Raw genomic sequence first — 21,979 nt, 5'->3', positions numbered from 1 at the left:
GTGTCAATCAGCTGTTAGTTAAGAATTCTGGTACCTATCTTTCTCTTATACAATGTACCTCAATCACTTTAGTAACACATCTTCTGATAAATGATATCAAAGAATGGTATATTATTTTCACCAGTTATGGTTAAGGGCTGGTCATATTTAATATAAACTAAATGAGGTTATTCACCTGTTGAAAAAGGTATGTAACTTAGCTATGAATCCCTTTACTAATGATGTATTTTTCATATGATTCTCTGCTGACCTAATCTGACCATTGTCGTTTATAACACTTTCCCCTTGAAAATGCATCAAGAATACATGTTGTCCTATCCTACTATTCAATCATTTATCATTATTTTTTGGCATTAACACCTAGCAGCTGTATCTGATACATTTGATTGTTTGGCTGGTTAAGAACATATCACTAGGAGGTACTCTCTTGCCTTTCACTGAGGTGGGATAAATTGTTGAGGTCAATTTACCAGCCTCTCGGGGCAAAGAAATCCAATGTTTCTAAAACTGTATCTTCCTAGTCAGCACTGCAGCATAGTCCTGTTCTCCCCTTATCTGCAGTATTGCTCAGGCTATGTGATGACAGGTAATTATTGTCCTGGGGCTAAACAGAATCTAAATTATAGTTTCAGGAAAGGTTAGTTAGGTACATGGACTTTCAGTTCTTCTGAAAGGGTCCAGACAAAGGGAAAGGGCTTGTAACTGACACCAGGAAACTGAGTTAATATTCTCCCTACATAGGATTCCTCATTTTGTTTCTTATAGCTAAAATGAGAGGTATTGAAGTGAAAAACCCTGTCCTTTTGTGCTAAATTATGGTCTAATGGAAAGGGTAATCTTATTAAAAGATATGAGATGTTGCAGTATGCAAGAGAGATGAATCACGACATTCTTAGCATACTGTGTAAAGCTCAGCATTAATGGTGTTCAGTTCTTTGTCTACCTATTTCCAGTGCCAGTTAGATCAAATGGCAAAAATTGCATTGCCATTGCCAACCTAACAGACCATTAATACCATAGGTAAGGTAAAGGACCCCGGACAGTTAAGGCCAGTCAAAGGTGACTATAGGGTTGTGGCACTCATCTCGCTACAGGCTGAGGGAGCCGACGTTTGTCCACAGACAGCTTTCCGGGTCATGCGGCCAGCAAGACTAAACCGCTTCTGGCACAATGGGATACTGTGAAGGAAGCTAGAGCTCATAAAAAATGCTGTTTACCTTCCTGCCACAGCGGTACCTGTTTATCTACTTGCAATGATATGCTTTTAAACTGCTAGGATGACAGAAGCTGGGACAAAGCAACAGGAGCTCACCCTGTCATGCGGATCCAAATCGCCAACCTTCCAATTGGTAAACCCAAGAGGCTCAGTGGTTTAGACCACAGTGCCACCCGCGTCCCTACTTTAATACCATAGAAAGTTAGATAGATACTACATGATGATCTACCTTATCTGGAATGGGCAACTTCAATGTATTATGTGGATATCAGTTGTGAATTTTCAATGAATAACAGACCAATCCAAACATCCCTTATGCTGGACTGAGGGCAGGGGATGGATTAAATGGAGGCACTCCCCCTTCCACCCACAAATGACAGCCGACAGAAGTCCATTACTGAGGCAAGAAAATGGTCCAGCACATCCGCTGCCACAGCTGCAGGTGTAGAGGAGAAGTAGAGCTATGTGCTATCAGCATTTTGCTGACAATGTAGTTGAAAACTCTGGGTGACCCCACTCAGAGGTTTCATGTAGATCAGGCATGTCCAGCAGGTAGATCATCGGTAGATCAATAGCTCCCCCCAAAAAAGCTAATAATAATAATAATAATAATAATAATAATAATAATAATAATAATTTATTTGTACCCCACCCATCTGGCTGGGTTTCCCCAGCCACTCTGGGCGGCTTCCATAGAAACCAAAAATACACTAAAATATCACACATTAAAAACTTCCCTGAACAGGGCTGCCTTAAGATGTCTTCTGAATGTCAGGTAGTTGTTTATCGCTTTGACATCTGATGGCGGGTGCCATTACCGAGAAGGCCCTCTGCCTAGTTCCCTGTAGCTTTGCTTCTCGCAATGAGGGAACCGCCAGAAGGCCCTCGGCGCTGGACCTCAGTGTCCTGACAGAATGATGGGGGTGGAGACGCTCCTTCAGGTATACTGGGCCGAGGCCGTTTAGGGCTTTAAAGGTCAACACCAGCACTTTGAATTGTGCTCGGAAACGTACTGGGAGCCAATGTAAATCTTTCAAGACCGGTGTTATGTGGTCTCGGCGGCCGCCCCCAGTCACCAGTCTAGCTGCCACATTCTGGATTAGTTGTAGTTTCCGAGTCACCTTCAAAGGTAGCCTCACGTAGAGTGCATGGGAGTAGTCCAAGCGGCAGATAACTAGAGCATGCACCACTCTGGTGAGACAGTCCGCGGGCAGGTAGGGTCTTAGCCTGCGTACCAGGTGGAGTTGGTACACAGCTGCCCTGGATACAGAATTGACCTGTGCCTCCATGGACAGCTGTGAGTCCAAAATGACTCCCAGGCTGCGCACCTAGTCCTTCAGGGGCACAGTTACCCTATTCAGGACCAGGGAGTCCTCCACACCAGCCCTCCCCCTGTCCCCCCAAAACAGTACTTCTGTCTTGTCAGGATTCAGCTTCAATCCATTAGCCGCCATCCATCCTCCAACCGCCTCCAGGCACCCACACAGGACCTTCACCGCCTTCAATGGTTCTGATTTGAAAGAGAGGTAGAGCTGGGTATCGTCTGCATATTGATGGACACCCAGTCCAAACCCCCTGATGATCTCTCCCAGCGGCTTCATATAGATGTTAAAAAGCATGGGGGAGAGGACGGAACCCTGAGGCACCCCACAAGTGATGGCTCAGGGGTCTGAACACTCATCCCCCACCACCACTTTCTGAACACGGCCCAGAAGGAAGGAGCGAAACGACTGTATAACAGTGCCCCCAGCTCCCAGCCCCTCAAGACGGTCCAGAAGGATGTTATGGTCGATAGTATCAAAGGCCACTGAGAGATCCAGCAGAACTAGGAAACAACTCTCACCTTTGTCCCTAGCTCGCCGGAGATCATCAACCAGCGCGACCAAGGCAGTTTCAGTCCCATGATGAGGCCTGAATCCTGATTGGAAGGGATACAAATGGTCTGCATCCTCCAGACGTGCCTGGAGTTGTTCAGCAACCATGCGCTCAATCACCTTGCCCAAGAATGGAAGATTTGAGACTGGGCGATAGTTGGCCATACTGGCCGGGTCTAAAGATGGTTTTTAAAGAAGCGGTTTAATGACCGCCTCTTTCAGCAGATCTGGGAATGTTCCCTCATAGAGGGAAGCGTTCACCACCCCGCAGAGCCCCATCGCCCAGCCCTTCCCGACTTGCTTTTATTAGCCAGGATGGGCAAGGATTAAAGAGACAGGTGGTTGGTTTCATGCGTCCAAGAAGCCTGTCCACATCCTCGGGGTAACGGATTGAAATTGATTCCATGCAACTTGACCAGACAGGACTCTAGCACTCTCCCGTCCCAGCCCTGCTCCCACGGTGGTGTCTAGCTCCTTCCGAATATGAGTGATTTTATCTGCAAAAAACTTTGCAAAATCGTTGCAGGAGATCTTGGGGTCTTTACAAGGCCCCGGTGGTAAAGGTGGTTCCATTAAATTGTGGACCACCTGAAAGAGTCTCCTGCTACTATTTTCTGCAGATGCAATAGAGGCGGTGAAGAAAGTCTTCTTCACCATCGCTATCGCCACTTGGTAGGCTCAACGTTGAGCTCTAACCTGTGTCCGGTCAGATTCGGAGTGAGTTTTCTGCCACCAACGCTCTAGCCGTCTCAACGATTGTTTCATCACCCTCAGCTCCGAAGAAAACTACGGGGCTGTCCGGGCTCCATGCAATCGGAGAGGGTGCTTCGGAGCCAGACAGTCGATAGCCCTGGTTAACTCTGCATTCCAGCGGGCCACCAGGTAATCAGCTGAAAGGTGGGGGTGGACCATCTGAATTGGTCCCACCTCCCTGCAGAGGGGAAGGGTCGCAGAGAAGTCCAGTTGCACACTTCTTTGGCTCCCCCCAAAAAGCTCAACAACTTTGACCTGAACCACCAAAAACAGGGTTTTCCTTCCTAAAAAAAGCTCAGTGTCACTTCCTCCCTCCCTAAAGAAGCTCGACAACTTTTACCTGAACCGCTGAAAAGGGGGTAGATCACGGCCAGTTTTTAACTGTGAGTAGATTGCAGTCTCTTTGAAGTTGGCCACCCCTGATGTAGATGTTAAACACAAGGGGGATAAAATTGAACTATAAGGCACCCCCCACCATTGAATGCTCCACAAGGCTGAAGAGCACTCCCCAAGCATCACCCTCTGGAAATGACCATCCAAGTAGGACCAGAAGCACCACAAAGCGGTGACACCCACCCCTAACTCAGGCACTCCAGAATGATACCATGGTTGATGGTATCAAAACAAACAAACAAAGCACTGAGCGGTTGAGGAGAATTAACAAGGACACATTTCCCCTGTCTCTGTCTTGATAGGGGGCATCATACAGGGTGAACCCCACAAACTTATAATTCCTCAGTGGCTTCATAATCAACCCCTCTACAAACAGAACTATTGGAATTAACAAACTACGCAATTATTTAGGGGAAGCCATGACTGTTCAAAGTGGTATCATAGCGCTTTAAATGTATGGTGTGATTGTGGCTAGCGTCAAATCTGATTGGATTTATGGCTTTGTGGTTGCAGCATGTTTACCACTTGGCTGAGATTATCCATGTCACTATTCTCAGGAACAGGAAGATCCAAACTATGCCACCAAAGCACTAGCAAAATATGACACATTAGGAGACAACAGGAATCAACATGGAAAAAGAAAGGGGAGAATTGAGGTATTAGTTCAGCCTCTGGAAAGCAGTAATTCAGCCTGGACATTTGTTTCAGTCCTAACAACAATGTACCAAGAAGTTCTGACAATTGTGCTTTTGCTCTTAAGCAGAAATTAAACAAAACAATTTATTGGAAACATTATCTATACCACCTATTCTGCTTAATACTTTTCTAGTTAGCAATTCTTTTTTTCTGCTAAAGGTTATTTTTCCTCATTATCAACAACAAATTATTTTTAAAAATGGAAAAGAATTTTAAAATAGAACTCTCCATTTCCTGTGGCAGTTACTCAATGGATTGCTTTTATATAAGATTTTCCCCTCTGGTAGGTAGGGGAAAAAATGAATTTTCATGATCTGTGGGGTCAGTATGTGATGCATTTCTGCAGGAAAGAAATCCTGAATCTTTTTCAAAGTCATGCTTGCTCCTGGGAGGATTAGGATAATTCAGTTTGTTTGCAATGTCTGATAATTTATTTAGTTTCCCAATGAGAGCCTGTAACATTTTGTTTGCTATTTTAAAATTGGAGTTTTTCCACCGAGGCCTAAAGTGGGATCTAGATTGGAGCTAGTTATCACCGACAAATGTTGAAGGCTGCCTTGTGGGTATTGAAAATGGAATTGTATTTAAAGAAAATTAAGAAATGGGAGAATGAGGCAATGGTGTTAGCAAAAGGAAGCAAGGAAAAAAATACTGCATTTATCTGCATTGATGGCTCACTGTAAACTGACTTTACATATCAAGAATCTTCTAGTACAGTGGTACCTCGGGTTAAGAACTTAATTTGTTCTGGAGGTCCGTTCTTAACCTGAAACTGTTCTTAACCTGAGGTACCACTTTAGCTAATGGGGCCTCCTGCTGCCACCGCCACCGCCACCGCCACCGCCGTGTGATTTCTGTTCTCATTCTAAGGTAAAGTTCTTAACCTGAGGTACTGTTTCTGGGTTAGCGGAGTCTGTAACCTGAAGCATCTGTAACCTTAAGCGTACAGTGTTACCTCAGGTTACAGACGCTTCAGGTTACAGACTTTGCTAACCCAGAAATAGTACCTCAGGTTAAGAACTTTGCTTCAGTATGAGAACAGAAATCGTGCGGTGGCAGCGGGAGGCCCCATTAGCTAAAGTGGCACCTCAGGTTAAGAACAGTTTCAGGTTAAGAACGGACCTCCGGAATGAATTAAGTTCTTAACCAGAGGTACCACTGTAACTGAACAGGGACTCAGCAGATCCAGGGGGCTCTCCTCTTATTCATTGATTGCTAAGCTTACTTAGGAGTCTTTGGTGAAATACTTTGTGAAAAGCTTTTTGAAAGTATACTATGATTGTTCTTGTTTTACTAGGGAAGGATAAAATAACTCATTGTATCTTACAAAGCTAGATTCTGGAGTACTAGTCTTTAGTCCATCTGTCCCTCCTTCTCTCCTCTCCCAAGTTGCTAACTTTCATTTTTCAAATGTACTGGTATGGTGGTATTCTACTATGATAGATCTGGGGTGCAGAATAAGGCTGGATCTAGAAACATCAAAGAAGCATTTCAGTTAAATGTGTTGCAAACTTTGTATGACAAATCACATTGGCAAAAACGGACCTTCACAGTGCCACCTGGTGCCACAGTGTTATAATGCATATACAACACATATAAAATGCCTTTTCTTTTCACAAGCACATAATCACCAATCTAGCTGAGTTCTAGGCTGCTGAAAGCCTGTAATGAAGCACAGAGGGTCATGGTTTGTGATCAAAATTCTGAGGCTATGTAGTGGGATGGCGCCACAGACCTTCTCTCCTGATACCAGCATTACTGCAGCCTATTTGGATGGGGATGGGCTGGGGCAGGGTGGTGGGGAGGTTGGGGCTGTGTTAGCATACTGCTGGGAGTACCAGATTGGATCCACCAATGTGGATCCAATATATAGCCCCAAACTTCCCACTACCACCCTGCCCCGTCCAGGTAAACTATGGTAAGACCAATGTCGGAAGCATGTCTCCATATCTGTCAGGGACTGGGCAGAGGAGGAATGGTGGAGACCGTCCCCCCTTCTCCTGAACCTTCCAAGGAGGAGGAGGAGGAAAACAGTATAGATTTACAGCAGGGGTTTATGGGAGGTCACATCTCACAGGCAGATGAGAGGGAAAGTTGGGAAATCATGGGAGAGCCAGAGCAACACCTGGTTAACATGTCATTAGAAAGCATTCCAGACCCACCCTCTCCCAGAACCTGGCGAGCCTTGAAAGTAGGAGAGCAAAGGGCTCGAAGACACAGGGCACTTATCAGCAGCCGTAGAAGTGACAAATGAGGAAGTGGGAGAGACGGAGGGGTGGAAATTCACTTGGGACAATGCCATTATCCAAGAGGCTGGGTTCTAAAGCCTCTCTCTGTAAATACTGAATTAAAAAGGACAGTAAGAAATCTTCCATTGTCTTTATACTTTCCTGGGCAACAGCCGGCAGTCACTGACAGCACCCTGACAATATCTCCAACCCAACCTATGGACTGCAACTGAGTATCATTCTCTATGTATTGTAATATAAAACTCCTGGATCAGATCAGGAGTGCATTTAGCACAGTCCTTACTAAATGCAGAAAATAAGAATAAATAATATTTTGACTAGCAGGTGCACTCCAGAGTCCCAGGCAGAGTTCTGCTACTGGAAACGAATGATGCAATCTTGTGAGTAAGCCAATAGGAATTACTTTTGAGCAAGCATGCATTGCATTGTGCTGTAAAGCTGGAATCCTGTGCACATGTATTTGGGAGTAAATCTCATTGTAGTCACTGGGACCTTCTTCTGAGTAAGCAAGGATAAGATCAAACTGATAAGTTTATCACTAAGTCTATCACTTTCTCCAGTTTACTCATTTGTAATTTGGTTCCTGGTACATTAGGCTGCAGATGTTTGAGACAGCCGGCTGTGGCCACCATTATTATCTCCCCAAGCCACAGAAATTGGCCCACTTGGGCCAAAGGACTTTGAAATAAATGTTTGAAATAGTGTTTGCTTAACCATTTTCCCCTATCTTTCTTCTAACCACTGGCAATTCCAGCCTTATCTTGTCTGTTATCCTTGATGGATAAAATGCAAACACATTCCTGAAATTGTGTGAAACTAATCAATTCTCCACCAGCTCTTGCTGATCCAGATGAATGCCTGAGAATATGTTTTCCAATCAGGAGGGGAATGGCTTTAACAAGAATTTGGCAATCAGCAGTAATAAGTGGTATTGGTCTGCCTACATCTGCCACTGAAGATTTCTTGTTTACTTTTTCAAGAATCATTGTAATTAATGTCTCCCTCATTTCTCTGGCGAAGCAGCTCTTATTGAAGGCTCCTTGAAATGTCTCTCGCACGCAGTGGACCTCAGCAGATTTCTAGAAGGATTTACTAAAGCTTTCAAATCCAAAAGTTTAAGACTTCTTCACTTCCAAATTACTTTTTGTCTTTAATTACACAAAACTTTGCCATCACAAAACTTGCAACAAAACCGAAACAAAACTTCTTTTTTTTGGACAGGGGGAGTCTTGAATATTCCTCAGTCATTCCTCTTGTTTAACTATGCCACACTGCAGGTGTCTGTGATCCTATGTGTATGAATGGAGGAAGATGCATCAGCCCCGACATTTGCGATTGCCCATCTGGCTGGAAAGGAAAGCGCTGCAGTAAACGTGAGTCGAGCTCCTTCCCATACAAAAAGACACTATTTGTTTATCACTCAGGCCTGCCAGCATGAATTGTAATCTCTTTTAAATGCTAGGATGCCATATAGCAAATGATCTAGTTTTGCTGCTTCAGGACTTTGTGGAGAAAACAGTTTTATATATTGGCAATACAAATTGATATAAACATTTTATGCTTCCGAATAGAAAGATTAAAAAGAAAAAAAACCACCCTTCCCCTGTCTTATGCAGCTGTCTATCTGCTATGCAGATTTTTCTTTACAGAAATTCAGTTTTTGTAGTATTAAATGTGAAGTATTGATTTTCTGTTTTAGCAGCCACACATATTTTGTTACATTTTATGGAGAAATGACATATATTTCAAATCCAGAACTATTTAAAGCCTGTAGTAAAAGCCTTTCTATGCCGATATATTCTCAAGGTCATCACAAGCACATTCATTCAGTGCATAATTTACACTGTTAAGCCTAACCACATTTGACTGCAGTTTACATAAAAAAAATAAGTCAAATAAGTCATCTGATCTGAAAATGTTTGGGGAAATAACTTCCACCCCCTTACATGGTTATTCATTATTATGATGCTGGCAGATAAGCTGAATAAATTTTAAATGAAGATAACAAACTGTACAGAAGACTTATTAATATACTGGCTTGACACATCATATCTGTCTTGCTGATAAAACATTTCGAGATTCAGCACTGGGTTTCATTCTATCATTATTGCTAAGGCACAACACCTGCTATTCCTGAGGTTCTCAAATATTAACTGTGCCCCAGACAGCCAGTTAGTACCCTCATCACTCAAAAACATAGGGTGTTATCCAGTGTTAGCTATACTCAGAGTATACACAATGGAATCAAGCAACCTAGGATTTAAGTAATTTATGAAGAACATATGGATCTGACAACCCAAGTCAGACCATTGGCTCATCTAACTCAGTATTTTCTACACTGACTGCATACCCTCCAACATTTTGTCAAGGAAAACAGGGATGTCCTATTCCATAATAATAATTTTCCTCCTTAAACCCTGCTTATCTGACTGGGTTGCCCCAGCCACTCTGGGCGGCTTCCAACATATATGGAAACATAATAAAACATTAAACTTATAAAATTTCCCCATACAGGGCTGCCTTCAGATGGCTTGGGGGTCGGATAACTCTATACCCTCCAACATTTGTCCAATGAAAATAGCGACATCCTAAGGAAAAGTGGGATCAAATCAGAAACCAGGATGGCTTCTGTAAATCTGGGACTATCCCTGGAAAATAGTGACTGGCAGTGGCTCTCTAGGTTTCAGAGTTCTCTCCCAGCTCTACCTGGAGATGCCAAGCATTGTGTCTTGGACCTTCTGTGTAGAGAAGATGCTCTACCATTGACCTATGCCCCTTCCTCAACTTAAGCTAATTGATTTCTATGCTCTGAGTATTACTTCATTGGTTATCACCCGTAGTCCAGGATCAAGGTAGCACCTCAAGAGGCAAGCCTATACTTGGTCTTCATTGAATATTGAAGGGGATGGGGCTCAGAAGTCCCACATAAGTCAGTCAAGGGAAGGCAGCATCTCTTCAGGCTTGAGGCCGAAGCCATCACACAACACAGTTCCAGGAGAAGAAGCACCGAGCAAGTAGGTGATAGTATGCTTAAAAGCAGGGCAGGTTATAGTTAATGCTTGCCAGCTATTTTATATTGCAAGGATTTGTATTGTTTCATTATATATAATGTATTATTGATCAGCTGTTTTCTAGTTTTTTTGTGTATCAGTTTAGAAATCTACATTGAAAGGTGATGCAAAAATATAACTAAATAATAATAATAATTAAAATGTGAAGCATATTCACAACCAGCTACTACTACAAGAAACTCATAAATTCTTACTATGGCTGGCCTCCCCATTTGGCATGGTCTGCATGCCATTCATTCTGTCTTCCTCTCAACCCAGGAGTTCTTTTTCGTATTCAAGCTCATTCATGAGGCTGGGTCTGTGTGATCTGCTTGCACAAGTTTTTCCCTGACCTATGCCCCATACCTTTAAGCAGATCACGGATAGGACCCTGTGTACAGCCATGGCTACTTGCCTGATAGTGAATTCTTGATAATATCTCAGCCCAGATAAGGGGCAAAATCATTGGTTGCACAGAGGCAAGTTTCCATATAATCACCAGCACTGCTTACGTGAATATTGACTGGGAAATCCTAAGCAATTGCACTGGCCTGATTGATGCATGCAGATTGTTTACAGCAAAGATACTGCCCCTCAGCACCCTTTAAAGGGCACTGATCTGGTTAAAATCTCATTTAATACCCACAAGTTTAGTTTGAAATTAATGGATTACTCAGCTAATCACACCAATCAATCAATTAAGGCTTCAAGCCCTAATAGGAAATGAAATTTTAATGGCCAGGGAATCTGCCTTTGGAACAAATCCGTGATGAAACTAGCAGTCAGACTAACAGAGATTAAGGAGAACTTTCTAATCATGGAAATTTCAGAATGCTAATTGCCTTGTGAAGAATGCTCATTAAGCTCTTTTGAGATTCGACCATTTTGAAAATAATTGAGGGAAGCTAACACATGCCATTCACTTACGAACAATGGGGGCATCCTGCAGATCCTCTCATTTGCCTCTTTTCACCTTTTTCTTCTGTTCAGCTGTTTGCTTGCCCAGCTGCTCAAATGGTGGGGAATGTATCGGACCCAATGTCTGCCAGTGCGCGGCTGGATGGGTGGGTCTCCTGTGCCAGATTCGTAAGTACTTGTTGCACTTTGGTCATAGTTACGTTTTCTGTTTGCTTGCCTTTGCCCCTGGCCTGAAGACTATGCTATGCTTTCAGTTGGGAAAAGAAGCACGCTATTAATTAAAGTAACTGGAAAATGTGGTAAACAGCACAGACTTTGAAAAGGCTAATAATGAGGAGAGTGGATTGATTAGACAGTGTGGGAACCATGTTCATGTCAATCCCTAGCTTCTCCAAACTATAGTTTTCCCATCTGCATATTTGGTGATGATCACAGGATAGGCTACAATGCAACTATGCTAAAGTAAAGGTAAAGGGACCCCTGACCATTAGGTCCAGTCGTGACCGACTCTGGGGTTACGGCGCTCATCTCGCTTTATTGCCCAAGGGAGCCGGCGTACAGCTTCCAGGTCATGTGCCAGCATGACTAAGCCGCTTCTGGCGAACCAGAGCAGCACACGGAAACGCCGTTTACCTTCCTGCTGGAGTGGTACCTATTTATCTACTTGCACTTGGTGTGCTTTTGAACTGCTAGGCTGGCAGGAGCAGGGACCGAGCAACGAGAGCTCACCCCATCGTGGGGATTTGAACTGCCAACCTTCTGATCAGCAAGTCCTAGGCTCTGTGGTTTAACCCACAGCGCCACCCGCGTCCCACAACTATGGTAGACTATGGTAAAAAGAACAACACACAAACACTAACTGTGATGGCCTGGGAATCCGATTCAGAGGCTGAACCGGAGGAATCCCAGCCTGCACAGGAGTCCCCGCCTCCAGGGCCGGCTGAACTGGGGCAGGGCCTTGATTCTGAAGCGTCTGCACCTGTGCCGGATCCTCAGGAGCAGGCACCAGGTGAATCCACTCTGGCTCCGGAGGTGGTTGAGGACTCTGTGCTTACAGGTGAGTCTCCCCCTGGGTCCAGTAACCCTTCAGCCTCTCCTGACTCCAGAGGCTCAGGGCAGAGAGGCGAAGGGAACTGGTTTCTCCCAGGAGGAGTGCTCGCCTTAAGGCCAGGAGAGGTGGGTCTCCTGGGGGCCGGGACCGCCCCTGGCCTCAGAGAAGATAAAGGCGGGTCAGCCCGGTCCCAGGTTGTGGAAGCAACGTTGTTGAAGAGCTGTTTCGGCCAGCATCCAGTCCTGTTTCCCTAGAGTTCCTGTCCTTGCCCGGCTTCTCGCTGTGGACCCCGCTTCGCCCGAGGAGGACTGTTTGCCGACCCTCAACTCAGGTCCTGGACCTCGCCCCACGGTAACCTCCCCCCTGGACCAGCACACTAACATAATAATGTCATAACATTCTGCTGGATCAGGCCAATGGTCCATCTAGTCCAGCATCCTGTTCTCACTGTAGCCAATCAGATGCCTATGGAAAGGATGCAAGCAGGACCCAAGCACAAGCGCTCTCTCCCCTCTTGTAGTTTTCAGAAGCTGGTATATAGAAATATACTGTGTCTAACAATGGAGGCAGAGCACAGCCATCCAGAATAGCAGCCACTGGTAGCTTTCTCCTCCACTAACCCAAAGCATTATTTAAAGTACAGCTCATACTTTAACAGAGCAGTAGATTAATTACAGATATATGTGTAGCTGGCCAGGTAAACTCAATCCCTGGTTAAAGAGGCTGGTGCTGAAAAGTTATGTCAGCAGCAGTCACATTTCAGGGTGGAGAGCATGAACTTTGAAATGTATGCAAACTATGATTGTAGAAACAAGAAATATCTGATTTATTTCATTATACTGAATTATTTGTTCCAAATTTAATACACACACCTCCACAAGAAAAGGAATCCTAAGAAAGGATTGCACTAGAATCTTCAGTCCAAGTTGTGTCTTTCAATTTCTCCTTTTCTTGCCCTTCAAATGCACAAAATTAAATATACCGTTTTTAGTCTTTGTTAGATCTGCAGAGCAAATGGCAAAGCCTATGCACACAAACTATCATTGCTGTAGGGGATGCACCTTATTATATGCACATTTTCCCACAAATTTTGTTGTTTAGTCGTCTTAGTTGTGTTCGACTCTCCGTGACCCCATGAACCAGAGCATGCCTTGGAAACGCTCACTTTCTTCTCAAAGCTTCTCCTTTTTTTATGTCCATGGAGTTTTCTTGGCAAAATACTGGAGTGCTTTGCCAGTTCCTTCTCCAGGTGCCCAGAAATTAGTGATGCTAAATTCAGGAAACTTACTCCCAAGTAAGCATACCTGCTCTTGCAGCTTTCATGGTATGACAGAAATCTTCTTGGCAGCTAAGTATAAATTGGGAAAGCACATTTCTTTCATCCTCAGACACTATCTGCATAGAAGTTAAATTAAGTAAAACAAACTTGCAGTTTTTCATGTTGAACGGGTTGGGAGGGTGTAATCACGTTATCATTTCGTGTATAAAGTACTTACATGGAGGAAATAATGAGTATCTATAGGGCTCCCCACCATAATGCTTCAGTTGAAAATAAATGGCAGATTGCTAATAGCAATACCAACACTTATGACCACCTGCTGGTTCCCCATGTTTTGATTGATTTTGCTTTAATGTTTCCTCCTGTTGTCTGACAGTATGCAGCATGCACACTTAAGAGAGAGAGAGAGCAAAATATTATTTTGGTTCCTCTATTAATTCTGCAAAAGTTCTAATCACAGCAAGTTGGCTTATCATACTTTCTTATTCTGTTTTGTCCAATATGAGATCATTCAGTTTTTAAAAAATAGTTTTGAATAGGTGAAAGCCAACATAGCTATTTCACCTGATGTACTACTCTTTGAGCAGTATAAATCATTTCACAGTGGGCACCACCAGTAAAGATCCTCACTTTGCATCTTTTATTTATTATTTAAAAGACTCCAAATATGACTATATAAAATTAAGAAAACTAAAACACTGAAGAGGAAAGAAGAAATATATGCTGGTCCAAATGTTCACTAAATGGGTACAGAGTGTTTAAAAATCTACAAAGACAAATTAAAAATAAAGTATTTGGGGGTTATAAATCATTTCTATTTAAGATTAAACAAGATGTTTTAAGATTCTATTTTATTGTTTTTATTTATTCACTTACAGTAATAAATAACAGTAATCCTACTTTTCTGTATCCAAAGACAAAGCAAAACACAGATTAAAATCAATAAAATAATCATTTTACTTATGGAAGCAGAACCTCACAACAGAGCAGTATGCTAGCAGTACAAAGTATCAGGTTAAGAGGTAAATGCAGAGATGAAGCAATCGGAGGCTTTCTGAAAGAGCCAAGTTTTTGCCAGATATCTAAAAGGATAAAAGTGCTGGATTCTGATGCACCTCTTTAGAAGGATTTCCAATATTTCCTAATATTTGTCCACTAAGCTTCTTATGGTAAAGGCCTCAAATGTTGAACAAAGTGTCCATAGGGGGATGCCTGAGATAAAAGACTATCTAGTTGCCTAGATATTTAGCATCTACTCCATCACTTCTTAGTGCAACATTTACAAACCACACGTGGTCCTATGGGCCAATAAGCCATGTGGACTGATTCAATGAGAGTTAAGGATGTCAGAACTTAAACCAGGATTTCTGTGACCTAAGTATGGGATTCACTGTGGTGAGACGCTGAATGTGCAGTGTCTAGTAGGCTGTGTGTGAAATCAAGAGCCTTGGTGCCTTCTTCATGCCTAGTGACCATTGGGAGTTGTATACACATCAGCTTCCGTAACTGGCAAGCAGTATGAAGTATCTGGTATTCATCTTGGAAGCCTGGCCTTTGAGGCTTGCCTGGACAAGTGTTTGAGGCTTGCCTGGACAAGTGTTCAGATTATGGAGGTGGACGTGTGGGAGCTCTTCATGTAATCCGTTGATTCTTTCCAGTGTCAGGTTAAGACCCTCCTCTTCTAAAATCAACAGCTACATCTTCCACTTGCTGCAGTTCACAGTTCATTTTCCAATTTCCAAAGAGGCTTTTTTTTTTTTTTTAATGAAAGGGGTTTGGCACAGTGGTGGCTGACTTGACACTGCCATGGCTGTGTTGCCAGTAATGATTCCATTCCCTTTGGATTGGCAAATATCAGCACGGGGGTCCTCATTCGGTATGCAGCTGCTGAGGGCACTCATTCGCTGTGTCTGACACTGCAAACTGCTGTGTTTGGAAACATCCTAGGAATTAATTAGAAAAATGAATGAAGCTGAAATAATGGGGAAATCCTCTTCACTGACCTCCCTGTCATTTATGCTGGTTATCATCTGTTCTAATATAATATTATTGAACACACACTAGCTTTCTCATTTGCCCTTCAGGAACAGTTTCCTTCCATTCGCATGTCAAATCAGCAGCTTCATAATTTTATGAACCTTTTGCTGCCTCTATCACTTTTATACTCTTGCTTCCAGATTTTCTATTCCATTTATACAAGGAAGGTAACATTCTCAACAAAGGTTGTTATTTGCATGAAAATTACTGCTCTGTTCTTTTTAGCACACAGGGAAACTTTTTTTATATAGTATGGTGCATTTATTGATTATAATTTCAGCACAAACTTGGCTTATTAAACAGCACTCCTTGCCAAGACGATAGAGGATAATGCCTGTGTCATTGTTAGTGTTTAGTGGTTTGATGTTCCTTGTAAATGCATTTATGAAATATTCATTTAAACCCCAGCTATGTTATTATCTTCTGATTTCCATTCCAATTTTCTTCTGAAATGTTTTAACTCTCCTTGCAATAATACGTGGGGTAGAATGGAAGTGTGTTCTACTTGAGTACTGAATTATTATTTTTTTGCTAGTTATTCTTCCCTTTAACATACTGTGCCCCATTAGCTCATTTAATTTCCTCACCTCATGTGCAAGATAGTTCTTTGATATAATGTAATGCCTATTGTTTTATTACATCTTCTAGGCAGTGGAGTTTCTCCTGGTCCGTTTTTGTGCATCCAATGTCTTACATCTCAAAATTCTATTACATTACTTCTGTAATACGATAAACAGCTCCGCTCCCTGTAAGCATATAATTCTATACAACCAGGTTGACATATTCCATCTGGCATAGAGCTTCTGTATCCCTTAGAACTCTTAAATGGACTGGTGATTTATTTTCCCTGTTATTGCATCACTGCAGTGGTCCAAGTTGCACCTGTGGTCTCCTGCCTTTCTCTGAGCTCTTAAGAAACAGAAGGCTTATCGCAGGTGCAAGGTATCCATCTGTGTACAAACCAGCAAATTCTAATAAGAGCTCAAGAAATGCTGTATGAGACCAAACGTTTATGTAGTCTATCATTCTGGGTACAAGAGTAACCAGCCATATGCTGCTGGAAAATGTACACGTTCAGGTGTGGTGGGGAAAGGCTTTCTTATCTCTGTGTGAACAAAAATTCTATTTTTAGCAACAGTCTTTTATACCGCTGATGTTCATAAACATTACTGATCTTTTAAAAAAACAAAAACATGTACCGTAGCATAATGACTAGGAATCAACTATGGAGTTAGTTCCATACACCAAAGGCGTATGTTGGAGCTAAGAGGATGTTGAAAAGCAGTTTGTGATAGGGCACTAGGTTCAGCTGTCCAAGGAAGAAAGTAATGAAAGCTCCTACATGAGCTAAAGCAATTCTTTGGATTCCAGACAATGATCATCGCAAGATAGGTAGTGATAGCTAGCAGAATAGGATGAATATATGGATATATGGATAAGGATAATGCCATCTTGGCTAAGCAACTTACAAAGGTGTGTAAGATTTTCCTCTGCCCTGCTCATTTGGATGAGAACTTCAAATACGCCTCAGTTCCGCACAACAGTGGCTTGTGCAATTGTTCCCTGGAAGGCTACCTCTGGTTCATGACACATTCTGGTAATGACCTTGAATTCCACTTTTCCTATTCAGTGGCGCACAATGGTAGAAGTTGGTCACCTTTCAGCAGCAGCGGTTGGTTCTGGTGGTACAGGTAGGGTATCTTTGCTCACCTGCCTTCTGAGGTATCAGTGCCAATTCCTGAAAGGGATGGGGAGGAGGCATGGGGAATATAGCTCAAATTTAGTGCTCATTTCCATGTTCTTTGCTTCCAGAAAAAAGCTCACCTGCAAATAACATAGAAATTATTGCTAAACTTGCACTGTATTTCCAGACATGGTTTTTACATTGTGTGAAAACTCAACTATCATGTGGAAATTAACAGCTAAAAAAGGTTGGGGAAAGGGAATAAACTGGTATGTGAATACAGACCCAGTAACAAATCTTTATTGTACGACACAATTTAAGAGAGAGAGAGAGAGACTGTATTTTGCTAGTGACTTCTGGTATCTTTGCCTCACAGACAGGCAATTCAAATAACATTGTATCAAAACAACATTGGCTATAATCAGTATAAGTTCGCTGCTAGGAAAGATTTTGTTGTTTAAAAAGAAATTACAGAAATTTCAGCTCCTGAGATCTAATTAAAATAATAACATGACATGTGTGTTCTTGGACTAGTGCCTTATGAATTGGCTGTTCTCTTTTTTCTCTGCCAAAACAATGTCATAGGAGCACACACTGCTAATTAGGAGAGGAGAAAACTGGCTTGAAATCAGCAGTCCTGTTGCCTTAACTTTTATGAAGATGGGAAACATAGCTGGGTTTTATCGGAATACCACTCAAACAGAAGCAGGGGTCAGTCACACAAGTGATATGATGCATAACTTTAATGAACTGATATATCTTTTAGATTAATAAAATAGCTTGCCAGCATTAGAAAATAAATTATATGTCCAGACAAGCTTGAAATGGTGAACTATATTACTTATAAACACTTCATAATCCTGTTTATTTATTTTTACAAAGTGGTGATATTTCGAAAGGTTATTTATCACATTAGACTAGATGAACTAAAGCAAACTCATTTCATCCTGTATAGAAGGTGGATCGTATGCTGCAGTGCTCTTTCCTAATCATCTGTCTATAGAATTCAGAGGATTATTCAGATAGTTTACAGATTTGTGCCAAGGGTGTAACCCAATCTAATCCATATTTGCTTGTGATCTTCTATCCAAACATGGCCCATCAGCCATTGATTGTCATTTTCTTCTTGACAGAAGGGGGAGTCTGCAGTCTAGGTGGGTGTGATGCAGTAATACTTGAGAGGTCATTCTAGGACTTTGGGCCTTCCTGCCTCATTGCTCTAATGCAGGCATGTCCAACTCCCAAGAGACTGTGATCTACTCCCAGTATATATATAAAAAAACTGGCAGTGGTCTACCCATTGGATTAACCAAAGTTGTTGAGATTGGGGGGGGGGGGCAATGTAAGGGACAAGCATGATGAAAGGAACTGCATACAGCATGTTTAGCTCTGCTCCAAAGGTTCTGCTGTTCCTTCTGCCCCCAACATTGTTGTTTGCCCAGGGCTCTCTATTGCCCAGGGAACTTCCCTGCCTAGAAAAGTCTCTTTGGTGCAGGCATTGTGCTGCAGACATGGCAACAAGGTGGGTGGGAGGGGCAGTGGAAGTTTGAAGACAGGACTGAATTCATGACCCTTTATCCCTCTTCACTGTGCTTGCCATCTATATGTGGCTATGATTTAGGAAAATGGAAGAGATTAAGCATTAGCTAGTGTATAATGAGTGGGATACTCTATGTTCATCTCAACAGAATGTGATTGCACACCTTGTTAGATCTTGCAGGCTAACATTTGCAAGCAAAACTGAGACTTTTGAGCCAATGCGATTATGAAGGACCTTGACATGGAGGTGAGCTGGTGCTTTCTGGCAACATGGCAGGCCAATGAGGCACAGTGTTTAAGCCAGAAGAACCAAGGTGTTTCAGAGTCCCATTGAAAAAGTTCTGGAGAATGAAGTGCTTAATTTCCACTGATACTACTAATGGAATTTAGGTGAGCCCAGTTTTTCATGGATAACAGCTGCTGTAGTTGCAGGGGCATGGTTCAGATTTACAATACAGGGCCATTGTCATAATCTGCATAATCTATTAATGGGTTTTGAAATTCCTCATCCATTGTAAGGTAATGTATTATAAACAGAAGTCATTGTTAGTTCTTCAAGGTAGGTTATCTTTTTTTAAAAAAAATAATAATCTTTATTACTTTTCAAACTTACGGCAGACAAGAAAAAAGAACAAAAGAAGAAACAATACAAAATACAATAAACAATACAAAACACAACCTTAACACTAAATTGAACAAAACAAAACAACAACAATTTAAAAAACATATAGTATACAATTTCATTAGTCTATCTTTCATTCCCTTATTTCATCGACTTCCTCTCACCTCCCTTTTTGTATTCCACTTCTGTTGTTTCAGCAAATCCTTTCCATCTTTCTCTATCTTTATCATTATGAATGTCTTAACATATTTTTACCCTTATTTTCCATTAATACTAAAATACTTATTTATACTTAACTCCTTATAGCATTTCTGCTAAAGCCATAAAGTTTCATTCCAACAATTTTCAAACACTCATTAATTTTACAGTATTTCTATGTACAAACTTTAGACTTTCCCAATCTTCTACCACTATCTCTTCTCCCTGGTCTCGGATTCTGCCAATCATTTCCGTCCATTCCATATAGTTCATCAACCTGGAGATCTTCTGTCTGAGGCTCTTAAATCTTTTCCAAGTCCCTTCTGCAATTCTTCTTCATATTCTTTGATGCTGAAAATGCTGAAGAGGAAGTCTCGGGGAGGCCCCAACCCAACCATGCCCCCATTCCCTCTCGACAGGCCAGCCAACTCTCCACAGCTAGAACCAAGGTCCATACAATATCTCAAATCATGTTTCAAGACTCCTCCAGATCCAAAGACCCCCACAACTCCAATCACCTCCTGACCCAGATTCAGAACCCAAAAGTCAATAAATCCCTGCATGAAAGAGTCTATCCAACCTTCCTTCTCCAGTGCAGGCAGGGCTCCAATCTTCAAATTCTGACTTTTTCTATATTCATTCATAAGAGGCCTCCACTTATAGTTCTCGATTTGCCTCTGAAAGGCTGGGGCTTCCACTTGTATTACTTTAGGTTCAGCAACCACAACTTTCTCCTTCTCCCCAGTTTGTCCTGTCAAAGTAGTTTCCTGTATCAAATCCTGAGCAATTTCTGTATTAAAGGTCACTTTTTGTCCCAAATTTATCACTTTTTGTTCCAAGCTCTCAAGTTTGGAATTCATAACATCCGTCTTTTTGTGAAGCTGTTCCAGCGAGTAGCTTATCTTAGGTAGGTTATCATAAAGTGTCTGTGTTATTTTGTTGGAACTGAAAAGGTCACTCTGGGCCCATTCACCAATGGAACTCAAACCCCATACTTACGTATTTACAGTGGTGCCCCGCAAGACGAATGCCTCGCAAGACGGAAAACCCGCTAGACGAAAGGGTTTTCCGTTTTGGAGGCGCTTCGCAAAATGAATTTCCCTATGGGCTTGCTTCGCAAGACGAAAATGTCTTGCGAGTTCCTGCGGGGGTTTTTTTCCCTTCCCCCCCCCCTTTTCCTAAGCCCTAAGCCGCTTATCAGCTGATCCGCTGATAAGCCGCTTATCAGCTGATCCGCTAAAAGCCGCTAAACCGCTAATAGCGCTAATCCGCTAAGCTGTCAATGTGCTTGCTTCGCAAGACGAGAAAACCGCTATACGAAGAGCCTCACGGAACGGATTAATTTCGTCTTGCGAGGCACCACTGTATTAAAGAGGAGAAATTAGTCTTCTGCCTTTCTCTGTTAGTTCAAGATAATAGGCAAGGACAATGAGACGCAAGCATGTAATGGCTTTGGAATGAAGCGCTCTCATTCACAGAAGTTATTGTTCTCTCTCCTTAATAAAAAGTTATTATAGAAGCAGAATCATTAGTCACTCAGACCTTGCTGCACAGTTGGCTAACTCATGCAGAGAACTGCTTGTGCAAGTAATCCACTCACGTGAACAGTGCAATGTTAGAAGAGCAAATTGTAATGAGATTGCCCCTTCTTTTCAGTGAATGGTACTCTCATGTCATCAGAACAAGGGACTACAATCTTAGAGGGGTTCAGTTTTTTATCCTTACAGTGCCCACTCAAACAGACCACTCTAAAGAGTTATGTACAGATTTAATATGTTAATAGGTTTTTGGAGCTTCTTCACAAAACTCTTCCAGCCCATGGCAGCTGCTGTTCTTGGATCAGGCTGCCTGACTCTGGGCTGGTGATATGAAAACCAACATCACTGGATGAACACAGCATGGATTGGCTGCTTTTACCATCCAGTTCCAATTGCCTGAAATTTGAAAGACGCAATCAAGCCTCCAAATCTGATCCACACTGAGTTAGCATGTGGATGACTTCCGAGGGTTGAAAGAACTATAAAATGGGGGGCGGAAACCACTTCACAACTGAATCTGATGTAACTGAAGGAAATCTGATGCAAAATCTGATGTAACTGAATAGTTTAATATAATTGCTGTTGTTTAAATAGAAATAATACTTACAAGTTGTTTTGTTGCAGCTGTTTGCGAGCCGAAATGCCAGTTTGGAGGGAGATGTGTCAAGCCAAATGTTTGTGCCTGTAGAAGTGGGCATGGTGGTTCAAACTGTGGAAAGAAGGTACAGTAGTATTTCTGTAATGTTGATCCCCTATTCACAACATGGGGAAAGAACTATTGCAGAACGAACAAAACATTTTGGATGGTATCCAGCATTGTAGTTCCATTAGCATGAGGATTTATATGTGTGCAATGGCACACACACCTCAGCCTCCACAGAT

The 21,979-nt window shown here is 42.3% G+C and overlaps 1 protein-coding gene and 1 long non-coding RNA gene across 2 annotated transcripts in view; one reads left to right on the top strand and one right to left on the bottom strand.

Moving 5' to 3' along the window:
* LOC309346569 (von Willebrand factor D and EGF domain-containing protein-like) overlaps positions 1-21,979 on the top strand; it is a 205,064-nt gene that overhangs the window by 174,897 nt on the left and 8,188 nt on the right. The window contains exons 27-29 of the mRNA XM_081870442.1: positions 8,459-8,554; positions 11,222-11,317; positions 21,722-21,819. Of these exons, the coding sequence (XP_081726568.1) occupies positions 8,459-8,554; positions 11,222-11,317; positions 21,722-21,819 (290 nt within the window). The remainder of the gene's footprint in view (positions 1-8,458; positions 8,555-11,221; positions 11,318-21,721; positions 21,820-21,979) is intronic.
* LOC309348861 overlaps positions 16,818-21,979 on the bottom strand; it is a 120,139-nt gene continuing 114,977 nt past the window's right edge. Inside the window, exons 4-5 of the long non-coding RNA XR_014159573.1 lie at positions 21,705-21,806; positions 16,818-17,254 (exon numbers count right to left, since the gene is read on the bottom strand). This is a non-coding gene — a long non-coding RNA (uncharacterized lncRNA). The remainder of the gene's footprint in view (positions 17,255-21,704; positions 21,807-21,979) is intronic.

Source organism: Podarcis erhardii (assembly GCF_964252035.2).
Source record: "Podarcis erhardii genome assembly, chromosome: 1".
NCBI classification, from domain to species: domain Eukaryota; kingdom Metazoa; phylum Chordata; class Lepidosauria; order Squamata; family Lacertidae; genus Podarcis; species Podarcis erhardii.
The sequence above is the reverse complement of the archived record's forward strand: the minus strand, read 5'-3'. Positions and strand labels throughout refer to the sequence as shown.